Genomic DNA, 19,243 nt, shown 5'->3' with positions numbered 1-19,243 from the left:
AAAAACTTTTATGTCTTGTTATATAGATGATCTGTGCATATATGTATATACATTTGTAGGCCAAACCCATATATATATATATATTAATGTACTTCCGTCTTTTTTGGTTTTAATGGCTTTTTAATATTTTCGTTATTTTAATTATACCCTTATATTTACATCTCAAGTTAATATAACCAAATGTACTTTAACCTTTTTTTTTTTATATAGTAAGTTAAACTTTTCATTATTTTGATTACATTCCTATATTTGTATTTTTAAGTCAATTTAACTAATTTATTTTGATGTGTAAAAAAAAAAAAGTAAGATAAGTTAATACACGAGTTAAATTAATTTTAAAATATATATATATACAAGTGTAATCGAAATAATGAAAAGTTTAAATTGTCACACGAAAAAATATTAAAATATATAAGTTAAATTGACTTGAAAATATAGTTATACAAGTGTAATTGAAATAATAAAAAATTTAAGTGTTTATATGAAAAAAATTCAAAAATACATAGACAAAAATATAAAATTGGTTTAAATTTTTAGTATTATTGAAAAATAAATATAGATAATTAAGTTAACTTGAATTTTTGTTATTATATTGCTTTGTTACATATTTATTTAAATATAATATTTTAAATTATTAATGCTTAATAAATATCTTTTTAAGCACATAATTTATAAGTCAAGGATATATATAAAATTTTTGAATATTTACAAGAAAATATTTAAGGTAGTGATTATGGTAAGTATTTTTTAATGTTGTCTAATAATATTTAATTTTATTAATAATATTAATTTTATTTTTAATTAAAATATTTTTATATAATTATACATATGTCGTCACTTGCAATTTACATACTTTTAAAGTACAATAATTAATTTTGTTTTACTGTTAAAATATGGTGATTCATTTTATACTTTTTGTTTTTTTAAATTCACCTAAGGTGTGTGTGTTTTGCTAGACTAAACTTCAGGAAATGTGATATTTCCCCTTAATGCACATTCTTGATAAATTCAAATATGGACATAATTTATACATACTCAAAATTGGACATTCAGTTTAGTTTATACAAGACTTAAACATTTTAGTAAAGCGCCACACTCATTTAAATTCTGATAGTCTATGTAAAATTTTAAGTGCTTTACCACTGTACCATGTCTGCGGGGGCGATTCATTTTATACTTTATACAATATAATAATTAATTTAACATCGAAACAAAAATATAATGATTATCCGAGAGATTAAAAGTAACATAAATCAACTAATAGACATACAATTTACAATAGTTTATAAGAAATGAATAATAATAAGTATTATTAATTTTTGATGAAATTATTATAAATTTATGTAGGACAAATATTGAATAAATTTAATTTTAGATAAAATTGTTAAGGGAAATTCTATTCACAGTGAAGGTTTTTACTCTTCGCAGCCTTTCTTGCCAAATTTTTTTATCATTTTTTAAAAATCATATTTTACCCTTCTGTCACCCTCACCATATCATCTTCCTTCCTTTTTACTTTGCACAGTCACTCTATTTCTCTTTCTCTCTCATTATACCTATTTCTTTCTCTCCCACACCCATCTCTCCATCTCTCTCTCACAATGAGCACATACACAAATACGTATATATATATATATATACAAACACAGACACAGAGATAATTTATTATAATAAAATAAAATTTAAAAAATATAAATAAATAAATAATTTTTAAATATTTGTATTTTAAATAATTATAAATTAACTAATTATAAATTTTTTAACTAATTTTAAATTTTAAATTATCGTGAGTTAAATTTTTGATACTCAAAAAAATTTAAAATTAGTTAATTTATCTTATTAAATTACTTAAAGATACATATACTTAAAATTAGTTATTCAATCAACTAATTTAATAAGATATATATCTTTAAAAATAATTTATTAAATAAATTCAACTAATTTATTTTTAAAAAGAATTAACTAATTTATTTATTAAATAAATTCAACTAATAAGATATATGTATATTTTTAAAAAGAATTTATTTATTTATATTTTTTATTTTATTTTATTATAATAAAAAAATTAATTAAAATAAAAAAAATCTTTCCGAAAGCCAACTTTCGAGAAACAGTGGGTTCCTCGAAAGCTGGCTTTCGAGGAACACTTTGATTGTCAAAAATAATTTAAAATTAGTTATTTTATTTTATTAAATTACTTAAAAATACATATACTTAAAATTAGTTATTTAATCAATTAATTTAATAAGATATATATATTTAAAAATTAATTAAATTTATTTAAAGATATATGTATCTTTTTAAAAATAATTTATTTACTTATATTTTTTTATTATAATAAAAAAATAATTAAAATAAAAAAAAAACTTACCCGAAAGTTGGGGATCGGGGAACCTAGCGTTCCCCGACCCCCAGTTTTCGGGGAACGCTGGGTTCCCCAAAAGCTGGAGGTCGGGGCACACTAGGTTCCCCGATCCCCAGCTTTTAGGGGAAGTTTTTTTTTTTTTTAATTATTTTTTTATTATAATAAAATAAAATAAAAAAATATAAATAAATAAATTCTTTTTAAAAAGATACATATATCTTATTAGTTGAATTTATTTAATAAATAAATTAGTTAATTCTTTTAAAAAGATACATTCATCTTTAAATAAATTAAATTAGTTAATTTTTTTTAAAAATAAATTAGTTGAATTTATTTAATAAATTATTTTTAAAAAGATACATATATCTTTAAATAAATTCAATTAATTTTTAAATATATATATCTTATTAAATTAGTGATTGAATAACTAATTTTAAGTATATGTATTTTTAAGTAATTTAATAAAATAAAATAACTAATTTTAAATTATTTTTGATATTCAAAATGTTCCCCGAAAGCCAGCTTTCGGGAACCCACTGTTTCCGAAAGTTGGTTTTTGAGAAGTTTTTTTTTTTTTATTTTAGTTAATTTTTTTATTATAATAAATTAAAATAAAAAAAATCTTTTTAAAAAGATACATATATCTTAGTTGAATTTATTTAATAAATAAATTAGTTAATTTTTTTAAAAAGATACATCTATCTTTAAATAAATTAAATTAGTTAATTCTTTTTAAAAATAAATTACTTGAATTTATTTAATAAATTATTTTTAAAAATATACATATATCTTTAAATAAATTCAACTAATTTTTAAATATATATATCTTGTTAAATTAGTTGATTGAATAACTAATTTTAAGTATATGTATTTTTAAGTAATTTAATAAGATAAATTAATTAATTTTAAATTTTTTTGAGTATCAAAAATTTAACTCGCGATGATTTAAAATTTAAAATTAGTTAAAAAATTTATAATTAATTAATTTATAATTATTTAAAATACAGATATTTAAAAATAATTAATTTATATTTTTTTAATTTTATTTTATTATAATAAATTATCTCTGTGTGTATTTGTATATATATATATATTTGTGTGTGTTTATTGGGAAAAAGATTAAGAGATGGGTATGAGAGAGAAAGAAATAGGTATAATGAGAGAGAAAGAGAGATGTAGTAATCGAGCAGAGTAGAAAGAAAATAAAAATGATATGATGGGATGATAAAAAGATAAAATAAATTTTTTAAAAAATAATAAAAATTTTTGACAGAGAAAGACTGCGAAGAGTAAAACTCACACTGTAAATAGAATTTTCCAATTGTTAATTGTTAAAGCATTTCCCCAAATATTAGATTGAACTTGGGTGAAACCAGAGAAGTGCGTGAATCATCAATGGCTTCCACTCCCACAACAAAGCGATCAAAACCAGGCCTCACAAACCCTAATCGAAAAACTAAGCTCACCAACAACAACCACACCCCCTCTTCTTCTTCTTCTTCATCACACCACTCGTTCCTAATGGAACCACCGCCCGGCTTCTTACCGTCGAAGTCCGAGTTATTCCGGCTCATCGCCGTCGTCGCCATTGCCGCTTCGGTCGCCGTGGCTTGCAATTACATGGCTACCTTTCTCAGTCGCCAGCCAAAACCATTTTGTGACAGCAACGCGGATTTGGATTTCGCTATCTCCGGTAAGCGTGCCATCCCCTGAATTGCTTCGTTTGTCCACTACCTCGATTCGAATTCCACTCGATTTTGAATGAGCAAGTGTTTGGAAAATGTGAAGTGTTAGATACTCTTTGCATCTACCGAGAAGTGTAAGAATGGGAATGGTCAATTGCGAAGTGTGTGACTTATTGCAGATGAAGAAGCAGTGTGAATGAACCCGTATGGTGACCTATGATCTTAGCAGATAGAACTTATCAAATACAAGACGTTTGTAGGTGATTAACTGTATGGAGTCCGCGATGCTGTACTAGAAACGATAGCTCAGGGTTTGATGGTAAACAATGATAGCAGCTAAAGTGAACACCATTAGTCCACTGGACATGATTGACTGGTTCTTTTGCCTGCATGATTGGAATTTGATGAGAGTAATTTAACTGGAAGTAAGCCTGAGACTGTGAGAACCTTTGGTTCCAATGTGGGAAGAACAGCTAATATTTCATCATCCAGGATTGATCTTGTATAGGTGTTTTCTGATTGATATATTGAATGAACGTTATCCATGGTGTTGAGAAGAGGAAAAACAATGGATTTAAGCCAGTTCCACTCAGATGTGTATAAGATAAAGAGACTGGTTATATGGACCAGTTTACATGTGTTTTGATAAATGAGGGAAATGATCCAATGCGTGATCAAAATTGATGGAGCAGACATTGTGTGGTAAGTGGATTAGAGTACGTTATGGATCTTAAGCCTACAAGTTCCTTGAAATTTATTAATAAAGCATAGGAGTTTATATATAGATATAGTATGGATACCCATGAAACATGCAAGCTTTATAGAAAATGGCATCACAAATTCATGAGGTTCCATGCGGGAACTCTTGACCTCTTTACGCATTCTACCAAGTTTTGCCAATTATCTAATGCCAATTGATATTGATAAATTTTAAGTAGTTGAGAGCCAATTATCTTATCTTTTGGCAGTCCTATTCTTCCATGTCTAGAAAGTTTAACCACAGTTAGGTGCAGATAATGTCAAAGTGATAAAGAAAACAGTTATGATTTAGAATTTAAAAAGCATGGCTGGAACCTTCCTTTCCACTATGCTAAATTCCTTTGGTCTTGTTCCCTTGGGGACAGTGACAATATCCTTTTCTTGTCCTGTTTTCCACGTGATAATTGCAATTATTAGTAGCAACATTCAATTCCCTAGAAGTAATGGAGCAATCTGAGAAAATTAGGATTGTGGCCTTCCTCAGAAATTGATTTTTTTATGCATGAAGAAGATATAACTTCATGGTCTCCACATGGTGTCAGCTAAGTGACCCATCTTCTTAGTCCCTCTCCCACCATTGTACAATGAGTAATATGATTGCTATTTTTGTACCTTCTTTTGCATACAATTGTATTCTTTGAATAATGGCATCTGATCATGAGTTTATTTATGGTTGGATGATAATAAAATGCAATATTGTTGATTTCACATAACATTTTTCCTTAGTAATTGTGAATCTTGGTTACAAAGTTGTTTTTCTAAGAGGCAACATGGATGAGTGGTCATTTGTCGAACGATTTGTTAGCACGTGGCTCTCCTTCTTTTCTCACACTCTTATCATATTCCTCTGGACTAGATTCCTGTAATGTAGGCTGTCTTGGTTTTTTGAGTTTTGTCCTCTTTTATTAGGAAAAAGTGGTGGATGTTCTGGTAATTTTCTTACTGAAACAAGTTTTTGGAAAATTCAAGAATGCTTGCTTGATTAATTCCGAGAGGTTTAGAGAATATATACAAGTTCTAGCCTAATCCTTTTCCTATAAAGTAGGAAAGGATATGAACCATCTACTCCTAAAATCTAAGAAACACTATCTCCTAAAAATTAGGAGATAAAAACAGATACAAAATATAACATTTACAGATTATTTACACTAATTATCTACTACTAAAAACATCCTAGAATAATCTTTAATAACTACCAAGTCTTGTAAAGCTTCTCCACTCCTTTTCAATGTAGACTTCTTCTTCTTCTTTTACTGAATTCTCGTCCAACACTCCCCCTCAAGCTGGACAATAGGTGGAAGTCATTCCCAACTTGCTAATTAGAAACTCAAAGGCTGGTTTTGCAACCATTTTTGTTAGGACATCAACCACTTGATCACTAGAAGGCATATAATATAGATTTATCCCTCCTTCTTCAATCTCCCTTTTTATAAAGCTTCTATCAATTCTTACATGCTTCATTCGGTCATGTTGCACTGGATTTTTAACAATGCCGATAGCAGATTTGCTATCACTAAATACCTTTGTTTGTTGAGATAGAATTATCCCCAAGTCCTCCATTAGTCTTTCTAGCCAAATCACCTCACATATCCCATGCGCAATGGCCCTAAACTTTACTTCGGCATTGTTGCGAGCCACAACTGATTGCTTCTTGCTTCTCCATGTAACCATATTTCCAAATACCTTGGTGCAATACCCTGAAGTGGATCGGCTGTCTTCTCTAGATCCAGCCCAATCTATATCCACATAGCCTTCAATTCCCTTGTTTTCAGATTTATTGAATATCAATCCCTTCTCAGGTGTTCCCTTTAAATATCTTAGAGCATGTTGAATATCATTCATGTGTTTTTCAGTAGGTTAATGCATATATTGGCTGATTACATTCACTGAATAGACTATATCTGGCCTAGTTAGGGACAAATAAATTAATCTTCCAACTAATCTTTGATACCTCTCTTTGTCCACCAGAGCATCATCACCATTCTCTTCAAATTTTCAGCCTTTCTCTAGGGGAGTTCCAGCTGGTTTGTAGGCTGTCATTCCTGTATCCTTTAGCAAATCCAAGGTATAATTCCGTTGTGAGATGAATAGGCCTTCTTTACTTCGAGCTACCTCCATGCCTAGGAAATACCTCATGGTTCCTAGGTCTTTTACTTCAAACTCAGCATTCAATTGCTTCTTTAGATTATCAATTTCTTGCAAATCATCCCCTATCATAATAATATCATCAACATAAACAATCAATATAACCCTTTTTCCATTTTCATTGTGCTTAATGAACAAGGTATGATCGGATTAGCCTTGTTTGTATCCTAATCAGTTAAGTGTCATGCTAAATTTATGGAACCAAGCCCTCGGTGACTGTTTGAGTCCATAGAGGGACTTCTTAAGCTTGCACACACTTCCACTATCAACTTCTTGCTCAAAATCGGGGGGAACCCTCATATAGATCTCCTCATCCAAATCGCCATTAAGGAAAGCATTCTTAATGTCAAATTGGAAGAAGGGCCGATCAAAATTTACAGCAAGAGATAATAATACTCGAATGGAGTTTAGCTTAGCAACCGATGCAAATGTCTCTTCATAGTCGATGCCGTAGGTTTGAATAAAGCCTTGTGCAACCAACCTAGCCTTGTATTGTTCAATACTTCCATTAGCCTTGTGTTTAATTGTAAATACCCACTTACAGCCAATTAATTTCTTGTTTGGTGACAGCATAACCATCTCCCAAGTCTTGTTTCCCACTAAAGTAGCCATCTCTTCCATCACGACCATTCTCCACTTAGGATCATTCATAACAGTGTTGAGTCTAGGACTGATTATCACACAAAAAATCTCACTCCCTCACAGCCAAATCTCAAAATAGACGAACAGATTAATAGAGTAAATCAAAGAGCAATAATAGAAAGTAAAAGAGGCATGCACTTATCCTAGTTTAGGCATGAAATGCCCTACATCCAGACTGCCAGTGACTGAAATAGAATCCACTAGAAAGCAATAGGATACAACACTCCCTCTCATACACTCTTGGCTATGAACAATAGCCTCCCCTCCCGAGAATACAAGGACCAAGCAATGCTCTCTCTTAATTCTCTCTAGAGACCGTGCAAGATGAAACAAGAAGAATGAATGCTGAATGTTATCCCTCCCGAGAACCTATCCGCCTCTATTTATAAAGGGATAGAGGCGGTTACAAAACAAGGACTTAGATGCAAATTAGAAAGAATAAAAGGACTACCGGAATAACTTACAACAAGTTATTTCCGTTATATCTAAACACATAAAATATAAACATACAAAATTATTCCCACTACATACAAAGCCCTCTACTGAGACTTGACAACTTAATTAATGCAAATTCTAACAAGTAGTTTGAATATTCTTGGGGATGTTAGTGCTGTCAATCTTAGCCACAAAACTCCTGAATTGTGGAGACAATTTTGCATATGTTAAGATGATTAGATATTGAGTATTTTACACATGATCTTACCCCTCTCCTCAATGCTATAGGAATAGCCCAATCCAAACCATCTTCTTCTTTAGCATTGCTGTCAGCATCGAGTGGCTGCCCCTTTGTCATTATCAGTGTTTTCCTCTGTAGGACCCATTGTTCTAAAAGGCGATAGGTGCATCGAGGCACAAATGGTCCTGGAGCTTGAAGCATGAGGTGCACGAGGCGAGGCGCGCCTTTGCGAAAAAAAAACTCAAAATTTTGTAAAATTATAAACAACTATCAAATTATCAATAATAACACGTGCATATCATTCATGATTAATCATCTTCAAATTCTAAATTAACAACATCAAAGTTGATTAATTCATCATACAAATTCTAAACTAGAAACATCATCAAAGTTCAAACTCAAAGTCTCAAACTCAAACGAGTACCAATCATCATGCAAAGTTCTAAACAAAAAAAATAAAAACTACAAGTTCACAATCAATAAACACTACAAGTCCACAATCAATAAAGAAGTTTTAATCAATCATCATCAAGAAGATCATCAACATCAAGGTCAATATCTTCATCATCCCCTTCAATCACCCCTTGGTCTTCTTCTTCCTCTCCCAATTCTTCTCCCTCTTCCAAGTCTTCATCATTTTTGGTCTCTGTCTCACTTTCCTCCTCCTCTTCAATCTCTTGAGTTACTCGTTGCTTTGAAGTCGAAGCCGAAGTTGAACTCGATTGCGATCGAGTTTGTTTAATTCTAATTCTAATCAAATAAAACAAGTAAAGAACTCACGAGAGCAGGCTGGAACTGAGAATGGCAGCTGGCTGCTTGACAGTTGGTTTCATGAGGCGCGCCTCCCGGAAAATGCGTCGCCTTGGCCTAGTTGAGGCGCCAGTTTGCGCCTAGGTGCGCCTTTAACATCTATGGTAGGACCAGCCTCAGAAAATGATGGTTGGTCTTGCTTTGGTTCCAGTTGGCCTTTAGGTCTTCTTGAGTAGAAGAATAAAAGGTCAGGGTTATTGTTTGTTGTAGATGGGGGCTGATGTGAGGCTGGATCAGAATTTGAGGTATGGGAAATTTTAGGTTCAATAGGGTTAGAAGCCGGTTCTACTAGTGTGTGATCATGAGATATTGAGGACACACTAGTAGGAAAGGATCAATAGAAAACAAGGGTGGAGAAGGATCATTAGGGACTGTTTGAGGTGTGGTAATGGAATAGAATGGATGATCCTCATAAAATGTTACATCAGTGGAAACAAATAATTTGTGACTAAAAGGACAATAGCACTTGTATCCCTTTTGAGAGGGAGAATACCCCACAAAGATGCATTTTTGAACCTTAGGGTCCAATTTGGTTCGGGATAGGGCATTGTTGTGAACATACACAATGCATCCAAAGACCTTCAGAGCAATAGAAAGAAAGGTAGAAATGTGAGGATACATAGTGTTGAGGATGCTAAGGGGTGTTTGGAATTGTAGGGTTTTTGAAGGGAAACGGTTGATTAAGTAGGCGGCAGTGAGGACAGTTTCTCCCCAATAGGAATGAGGAACATTTGTGGTAAACATCATAGCTCTAGCCACTTCTAGGAGATGAAGATTTTTCCTTTCAACTACACCATTTTGCTGGGGTGTATATGGACGAGAGCTTTGGTGAAAGATACCATGCTCGGCCAAGTAGTTTGTGAAATCATTTGAAAAATATTCTCGGCCATTATCGGTTCGAAGGATTTTTATAGAAGTTTGAAACATATTCTCAATTAGCTTATGAAATCTTTTGAATATGTTACAAGCTTTTGATTTTTCCTTCATTAAATACACCCAACAAGCCCTAGAATGATCATCTATAAATGTAATAAACCATCTCGCACCAGTGATATTAGGATGTTTAGAGGGTCCCCAAATATCACTATAAATTAAATGTAAGGGTTTAGAGGGTTTGTACAATTGAATAGGATGATGTGATCTAGGTTGTTTAGGAAGAGTGCATTGTTTACATGTAAGAACTTGTTCTTTATTGCTGAAAAAATCAGGATACGAGAATTTAAGGTAAGGTAGGCTAGGGTGTCCTAAGTGTTTATGCCATAACAAGACTTTGGCATTGGTGCTTACACTTAGGACAACGTTATTTGAAGAGGAATTAGGAAGATCTACTGCAAGACAATAAAGACCGTCCATCACTTTAGCATCGTCAATCATCCTCCTCGAGGCTTGATTCTGAAAAACACAATAGGAAGGATAAAAAATTACATAGCAATTCATATCCTTAGTGATCCGACTAACTGATAGCAAATTATGTTTCAAACCAGGAACATGTAGCACATAATTGATCTTTAGTTTTGACATACATACTATTCCCATACCCAAAACAGTGGTTCCATCGGCCATAGATATGTTGATGGATGAGTCACATAGAGTGTAATTAGTCATAGACCTTGCTGAATTTGTCATATGATCTGATACACCCATGTCAATCACCCACATATTCTTAGAACAATGCTTAGAAACCAATGAATAGTGTTGGAGATTACCTTGCAATGCTAGAGAGGCAGTGGATTGAGAATTATTGGTGCTTGGTTGGGCTGTACCTTGATTTAGGAGCCTATACAAGGCTTGAATTTGGTCTTCGGATAGATTCAAACTTGGTTTATTTTCTGTTAGAGCCTCAACATTGTAAGCTGATCTGGGATTATCTTTCTTTGGCCGTGGCTTCCAATTTGCTAGTTTGCGATGGATCTTCCAGCAATTTTCCTTAGTATGGTTGGGTCTCTTGCAATGGTTGCACCATACTTTTTCCTTCTTGATTCCTTGTAAAAAATTCCCCTTGTTTAACAGACGCAAGGGCTGAATTCTGGTGGGGCAAAACTGGGTCTGATGGGTGTTGAAGCATCACTTTTTGCCTTCTCTCTTCCCTTCTAACTTCAAAAAAAAACTTCCTTGAGAGATGGTAGGGGCTTTGTGCCTAATATCCTTCCCCGAACTTCATCCAAATCAGAGTTAAGACCATGTAGGAAGTCAAAGATTCTTTCTCTATCATCTTATTGTATTGAGTACTATCAGCCGAAGATTCCCAACTAAGTGTATAAAACATATCCATCTCATGCCATAACTCCATCAAAGTATTAAAGTATTCAGTCACACTATTCATACCTTGTTTGGTTGTTCTAATAGCCGATTGAATTTCAAAACATTGAGAGAAATCCTCCAAATCAGAATACATCTCTTTGACTGATTCCCAAACTTCCATGGCTATTTTGTAGAATAGGTATGTTCTCCCTATTTTCGGCTCCATATAATTTATCAACCATGCCATGATAGTGGAATTTTCTGCCTTCCAAAGACCATAGTTGGCTGCAGTAGACGGTGGGATAGGAATTGATCCAGTTAGATAACCAGATTTTCCTTTTCCTTTGATCACTAACATCATCGATTGAGACCATTCCCTAAAATTACTCCCATTTAGCTTATGTCGAGTAATTTGTAGAGGATGGTTATTAATAGATGTTGGAGTGAGACTAGATGGCGCTGGAGGTGGGATAGAAGTACTCAAAGAAGAAAGGGTTGGGTTTGGATTAGTTTCGGCCATGGATAAAACTGGAGTGAGTTACTGCAGTTTCTGATTGAACAGAGCTCTGATACCATGAAACAAGTCTTTGGAAAATTCAAGAATGCTTGCTTGATTAATTCCGAGAGGTTTAGAGAATATATACAAGTTCTAGCCTAATCCTTTTCCTATAGAGTAGGAAAGGATATGAGCCATCTACTCCTAAAATCTAGGAAACACTATCTTCTAAAAATTAGGAGATAAAAACAGATACAAAATATAATATTTACAGATTATTTACACTAATTATCTACTACCAAAAACATCTTAGAATAATCTTTAATAACTACCGAGTCTTGTAAAGCTTCTCCACTCCTTTTCAATATAGACTTCTTTTTCTTCTTTTACTGAATTCTCGTCCAACACTTACAAAATCTGTTTTGTTGTCTTCATCATCTTGCTCTAACCCAAGGAGTTAGTGAAATTTTGATCTCTAGTGCACCGACAAACTACTTGTTTATGTTTATTGTTTAGCAGCATTGCAACATTTGGTGCCAATGGATAATAATTTGATGCTCATATATTAACCTTTTGATTAAAGTGCATTATTTCAGAATCCTGCCAGCCCTGTCCAAGTAATGCAAAATGTTATGATGGCAAGTTTGAATGTGTCCATGGCTATAGAAAGCATGGGCAGTTGTGCATCGAAGATGGAGATATAAATAAAGCAGCTAAGAAACTCGTGCGTGGTTATGAATTTCTCTTCCAGTACTCTGATGGCCAAGGATGTAGAGATAATAGTTCTACCTTTAACTTTGTGTGGTTTTCTGATTTTTGATGTGTTGGTTTGCAGTCTGAATTAGTAGAAATTCGTGCTTGCGAAGCATATGCCCAATTTTTGTGTGAAGGAACTGGAATAGTCTGGGTCTGTCACATTTTTTCCCCTCTCAACTCCACGTAACAGATAAATGTTTCTCTCTATTTCTATAATTGCTTTGATTGCTTCCAAACATTATGTTGTTTGCATTTTTCATCTTGTCAACGTGTATTATATGGTTATACTGTTATAGACTTCTTTCAGATTCCAGGGGATAAATTATGGAATGAATTAGACGGATTCAAGCAAATGGAGAACCATGGCTTGGATACCCCTGTATATGATTATGCAAAGCAAAAGGCAATGGAGACTGTAGGTAAATCATTGGAGATGAGGACAAATACTCTGGGGTAAGCATTTTCTCATCTTTAATTATATAAAATACAAATGTAGTTCTTTAGGCCTTTTAGTTAGGAGCAGTATTGTTTACATTTTCTTTCCTTTCTCTTGTAGGATCAAAGAGTTGAAGTGTCCAGACTTGCTAGTTGAACAGTATAAACCACTTACCTGTTACATCCGGCAGTGGGTTGCCCAACATGCCTTAGTTTTGGTGCCATTTTGTGCATTGGTATCAGACCATAATTTTCTTTGAAGCTTATGTTGTGAATTTGTCAAAGCTTAACAACATTGAGATTTTCAGCTAATTGCAGGCACAAGGTTATCGTTGATCATTCGCAGGAGATATTATCTATCATCTAGAGCCGAACAGCTTTACAACCAGGTATATTGACAATCTTTCCTTGCACATTCTTTGGAAATGAAAGATTATCATAAACAAAACAAAAAACTGGAAATTTCAATGCCTGATTCTTTACATGGCTAAGAATTTATTTATGCACGTATTTTTCAATAATCATTACATGACCAAGAGTTTGTTCCTTGTATAGGCATCCCTTGTCAGTTTATTGTCTCATGGTTGACACCTTGGCTCCCACCAACTTTGTTCCATGGAGTCACATCTCCTGTTTACTTGAAAAGATCAACCATTTAGGTAGGTGGGTGCTGAGGTTTTTAAGTTAGTTAGGATAGGATGGTGTTGGGTTTACATGGTTAAGAATGAAAATTGTTTCCCAAGGACATGAAAAAAAGCAATCTCTTGGATTGTAATGCGACAAAACTAAAAAATAAAACATTCACATGGATTGGAAGGACATAATTTGATGAAATTGTGGTAGTAATTTGCTTGTCAAATGATAATAGGTTCAAATAACTGGTGTCATATCAACAAGGCTTGTCAAAAAAAGAAAGAAAGAAAGAAAAAGAAAATGAGGTTGTTTCAGAACAGATGAGGTTATATCAGAACTGTTCTGATTTTTGTGTAATGTATTGCAACCTTCTAGTCCTCCATTTGGAGTTTAGACACATCTTGGCGAGGTTCTAGGATAGTGTTGATTCTTTGATAACCAAGCATCATTGGGATCCCACATTGAATGCGTATTGAGTGGTTGTGAGGTGTGGACTATAGAAGGGAATGGATAGCAGTAACACCACCTGATAAGTAAAAACGATTGTTTTTTGGGTGGATGGCAAACCTCAATCTGTGGCAAGTGGTGATAAAACCACTTGCGCTAATATCATGTGAGTTGGGAGATCAACAAGGGTTTACGAATTAGAGAGTGTTTGAGAGAGAGTAAGTAGTATGCTTGCTATGTATCCCTGACAAACGAACAAATTGTTTTTATATGTTTCTGTGTTGGCTTGATATCTTGATATGTTGTCTGACTAAACTAGTGCAAATGTGATAGGTCTGTGACATACTTGAAGAGCGTGCCTTGACTTCTAGTGAGGGTGAACCTTGGGTAGTTGCGTCATGGTTACGAGATCATCTGTTGTTGCCGAAAGAAAGGAAGGACCCAACATTGTGGCAAAAGGTATTTGTTTTTCTCTTGGCACCCCATTGTTTCTTCAAATAATGAATGGCTTAAGCTTCCCTTCCATCTAGTTTGTTTCTGCCCTTGACTTTAGATGGAGAAAGAAATGTTCAAGGGAAAGGTGTTTTTCCTTGGTGGGTTGTGACATTCTTTGATATCTTTTTTGAGGGTTTTTTTTTTTTTTTTTTTCGTTTCCCCTAGTTAGTGAGGACCATGGTGATAAAGAAAGGGGAAATGTCATATTTTATGTGGGCATCATTGGACCTTGCACGATCATATTAGGTTAATTTTTGAACTTGTTTTGTTCTAGGTTTCAATACCATGCTTGTTTAGTTTTTATTATGTTTAATTTAAATTAGATAATGAAGTATTCCAATGCCACCTTGTTCCCCCCTTGTCACCTTCTTAATTTGTTGTCACGTTAGCAAATTGTTAGCCTTTATGTAACAGACTGATTAGGCCTTGTTAAATAAGCCCGTTTTTGGCATAGTTGGAGGAATGTTCCAGCATGCCTACGACAAGTTGTAAGGCTGAGTGGACAAGTGGGCTAACTGCTTTTGGCACCCAAATTTGGTTATAGATCAGTTTAAATACCACTGATCTGCACCAAGTTCCACATGTTGAATGAAATTGGAAATTAGTTTTCCTCTCATTTCTGAATTCTCTCTCACTCTCTCCTCTTGTCTTTCCCCCCTAATTTCCCAATTCCCCTCTTCTCAATTCCTCTCCGAAATTGAGAATTCTCAATTGTTAGATCAGAGATATGACAAATTGGTATCAGAGCAATCTCCTGGCTGAACAGTTTTCGATGATCTTATTGTGATGGCTGACGCCCGCATATGAAGCAGATGGAGATGCAGTTGCAGCAAGTGATTGTTACGGTGATGGAGATGCAGAATCAGGTAGGATCAATGGAAGAAGCTATAGGAGCCGTGGTTGGTAAGAAGTTGGAAGATGTTTCAGATCGGTTGCGAGGAGAGATGCGCAACCAGGTTTGGGAGGAGATGTAAGAGTACAACAACATGGTACGCAACCAGCTGCAATAATTCGCGCCGATGTTCTCAAATTAGGCACAGGTAAGGTTATCCACTAACTTTCCCCCTCGTGAGAGAATGGATCCAATACATTCGAGTATTAGCACTAGTTAGAGAGTAGCCAAATCCTCTGAATTGGGGGTTGATCCGGTAATGATGGGTTAAAATGTGGTGGGAAGGAGGCCAGAAGCTCTGGTGAATTATGGCCAGTCGAATTTTCTGGTGCCTAAGTTAGAATTGCCAGTGTTTGATGAAATAAAGCCCCGGTGGTGGATCAGGAGGTGCGAGAAGTTGTTCAATATTCATTAGGTAGTTGATGACTAGAGAGTTACTCTGGCAGTAACATACCTGAACGATGTAGGTGATGTCTGGTTTCAAGGATGGTCAGGGGTGAGAGATAGCTGCACTTGGGAGGGTTTGCTAGGGGTTTGTCCGAAAGATTTGGTGAACAAAGGACTATAGATATTGTGGAAGAGTTCAATAAACTGAGGTAGAATGGAATGGTGCATGAGTATCAATTCAAGTTCGAAGAGCTGAAGTCACGCATGCTTCACAGAAACCCCTACATGACTGAGGAGTATTTTGTATCGAGTTTTATTAGTGGACTAAGTAATGACCTCAGATCCATGGTGAAAATGATGAGGCCTAGGTCTGTGCAAGAGCCAGCAGAGGATGCATTGTTACAGGAGTTAACAATAGAAGCCTTAATGAAGGAACAAAGGGGTCAAAGCAAAGGAATTAAGTTGGGGATGGTTCTATCTAGAGGAAGAATGTAGAGCAAGGAGAATTTTAGGGGAGGGGCAATAGTCAGGTATGTGGCAACTACACCTCCTAATTCGAATTTGCAATAAAGGGACAAGCTCATTGAGCAGAAGAGGCTGCTGGACTATGCTTTAGATGTGGGGACATGTATTCTCCAGGCCATCAATGCAAGAAGTAGTTGCTTCTACTAAAAGGGGAAGAAGAGGATGAGGTGGCAGTGATTGAGGAGGAAGAAGGTAAGGGGGCCATTTCCTTGCATGCAATCAAAGGGATGGCCAACAACAAGATTATTAAAGTAGAGGGAAAGGTGCACGACAGCACACTCATGGTCTTAATAGATAGTAGGAGTACATGTCACATTCCAAGGGTATTATTTGTAATTTTAGTTTTCTGTAATCTATTTCTGTTAGGGTTATTTGTCTTGTAGCTAGAGGTTGTTAGGATATTTTCTCCTTTTGTTTTTTTTCCCTTTTTTTTGTCTTGTAGCTTAGGCAGTTACAATGTCTTGTCTTGTAATTATAGCTGTGAGCTTATATATTAAGTCACAACCTACGTTGGAGAGGGAATGGAATTGATGAATGTTCTGAATTCTCTTTAATTATTCTCTGTGATCTCTTCTTCTTCTTGCTACTGTTCTCTCCTAATATTTCTCTCTCTTTCTCTTGGTTATCTTCTCCCTTATCTCATATGATGTTTCTCTCCCTCTCATCTGATTTGAGCTTGGGTATGAAAAGGGACTTGGGAAGATTAAGAGAAGAATTTTGGGGGGAGATCAGATGGAAGGGAGAGAAACAACATCAAGAAGATGAGGATAAGGGAGAGAAGATAACCGAGAGAGAGAGAGACAAAAATATTAGGAGAGATAGCAATATTCAATTCATACCATCCAACGTAGGTTGTGGCTTCAATATATAAGCTCACAGTTGCAACCTCTTTAGCTATAAGACAAGGCATTGTAACTGTCTTAGCTATAGGACAAAAAGGAAAAAGACAAAAGGGGAAAATATCCTAATAACCTCTAGTTATAAGACAAATAGCCCTAACAGAAATAGAAATTAAAAAATAGAAAACCAAAATTACAAATACTACCATTGGAATGTGACAAATTTTCCCCCCTTGAAATGTTTCTTATCCCCAAGAAACTTATTACCATTGAGCCATTGTTATTTATCCAATCCTAGTTTTCTCTATTTGTTTTATTCTTCTTTCTCTCTTTCTCCTTCTAGGCTTTTTCCTCTTTTCTTTTACGTTCCCGATCTCTTGCTCTTCTGCTGTTAGGACTTTGGACCAACACCAGAAACTGGTTTGCTCCAACTGAAATGATAATAGCAAGACTGTCATATTGCTCGGGATCAAACATTAGACTAGGCACTTAGGCTACTGCAATGGCCTTTGCTTCCTCTATCAATTCATCAAATAATTCCTCATTTTTCTCTAGTACCCTCTTAATAGGCACATCTTGATGCTATTAGCTCTTCCTTTGGTTTATTGATAATTGTAACCGAATTCATTTCAACAAATTCCTTTCCCAGTGGAGCCTCAATAACGTCTTTGGTAGCTGCCATTCCTTCTCTGTCATCTTGGATTGTCTGCTCTAATTCAGGTCTTTCTTTAGCTACAGTAGAAAAATTCCGAACAAACAAATTGCCTTCCGAAACTTTTCTTTTTATGGACTTAGAATGTTCCTTGGAAAAATATTTAGCTGGAATACTAACTTGAAACTTCTATGAAAATATAGTTAGTAAGTCATCTAGCTTGTGTTTGAGGTCTACGAATTGATTGCATGCTTCCTTGATTTCTTCTCTTGTCGGAGCGCATTCTTCTGTGATTCCTTTTCTAATTGCGGCCCATTTTTCTTGAGAGTGACTCACCTCCACGTGAATCTATCCTAAGCCTGAGGGTCGCCTGCAGATTGCTCGACTCATAGTTGAGGATTGATAAAAAAATAATGCCGAGAAGCGTCGGGAAGCAACGGTTGAGTATGTCTAATACCGTCGGGAATTAATAGTTGGGGAGGGTTGGAAATCATCACCTTCCAATCAAAACTCCAGCACACAACAATTGTGATTTGAAGTCGTTTCTAGCAGTTGCCATGAATCGCTAGTCTAAATCGCGGTCGGAATTGGCCTTTAGAAATCTGAACCTAACTGCTATGGATTTACGAAAATCCAGCCAATGATTGAACGACTTTGATACCAATTGTTACACCCTTAGGGTTGAACTAGGGTATGAAAAGGGACTCAGGAAGATTAAGAGAAGAATTTGTGGGAGAGAAGAGATGGAAGGGAAGAAACAACAACAGGAAGATGAAGATAAGGGAGAGAAGATAACCGACAGAGAAAGACAAAAATATTAGGAGAGAAACAACAATATTCAATTCATTCTCATTCATACCATCCAACATAGGTTGTGGCTTCAATATATAAGCTCACAGTTGCAACCTCCTTAGCTACAAGACAAGGCATTGTAACTGCCTTAGCTACAAGACAAAAGGGAAAAATATCTTAACAGTCTCTAGCTACAAGACAAATAACCCTAACAAAAATAGAAATTAAAAACAAAAAACCAAAATTACAAATACTACCCCTGGAATGTGATAGTGCCCACAGTTTTATTGACAAGGGAACAACCAAAAGGATGAAGTGGCCACTAGCCAGCACTCAACCCTTGTCTGTAATTGTAGCTAATGGAAGTAAAGTGCTAAGAAAATTCGCATGTTTGGGATTTTGCTAGGAAATGCAAGAAGAAGATTACCAAGCTAACTTGAGACTACTGAAGTTGGGGGGATGCCATATTATTCTTGGGGTTGATTGGATGAGGGAAGGGAGTCCAATCAGTTTTGACTTCAACAAGGTGGAGGTGACCCTAGAGAAGGATGGTAGGAGGGTGGAGGGTGGT

The 19,243-nt window shown here is 34.7% G+C and overlaps 1 protein-coding gene across 4 annotated transcripts in view; it reads left to right on the top strand.

Moving 5' to 3' along the window:
• Positions 1 to 3,720: 3,720 nt before the first annotated feature.
• The window catches only part of LOC127786907 (uncharacterized), a 33,481-nt gene continuing 17,958 nt past the window's right edge, over positions 3,721 to 19,243 (top strand). Inside the window, exons 1-7 of one of the 4 annotated variants that reach the window (XM_052314657.1) lie at positions 3,721 to 4,058; positions 12,416 to 12,543; positions 12,655 to 12,726; positions 12,883 to 13,028; positions 13,132 to 13,246; positions 13,319 to 13,399; positions 14,424 to 14,549. In XM_052314657.1, the coding sequence (XP_052170617.1) occupies positions 3,761 to 4,058; positions 12,416 to 12,543; positions 12,655 to 12,726; positions 12,883 to 13,028; positions 13,132 to 13,246; positions 13,319 to 13,399; positions 14,424 to 14,549 (966 nt within the window). In that variant the 5' untranslated portion in view covers positions 3,721 to 3,760. Of the gene's footprint in view, positions 4,059 to 12,415; positions 12,544 to 12,654; positions 12,727 to 12,871; positions 13,029 to 13,131; positions 13,247 to 13,318; positions 13,400 to 14,423; positions 14,550 to 19,243 lie in introns of all 4 variants that reach the window. The other 3 variants (XM_052314656.1, XM_052314658.1, XM_052314659.1) reach the window with 3 other exon arrangements.

Source organism: Diospyros lotus, chromosome 12, assembly GCF_014633365.1.
Source record: "Diospyros lotus cultivar Yz01 chromosome 12, ASM1463336v1, whole genome shotgun sequence".
NCBI lineage: Eukaryota > Viridiplantae > Streptophyta > Magnoliopsida > Ericales > Ebenaceae > Diospyros > Diospyros lotus.
The sequence above is the reverse complement of the archived record's forward strand: the minus strand, read 5'-3'. Positions and strand labels throughout refer to the sequence as shown.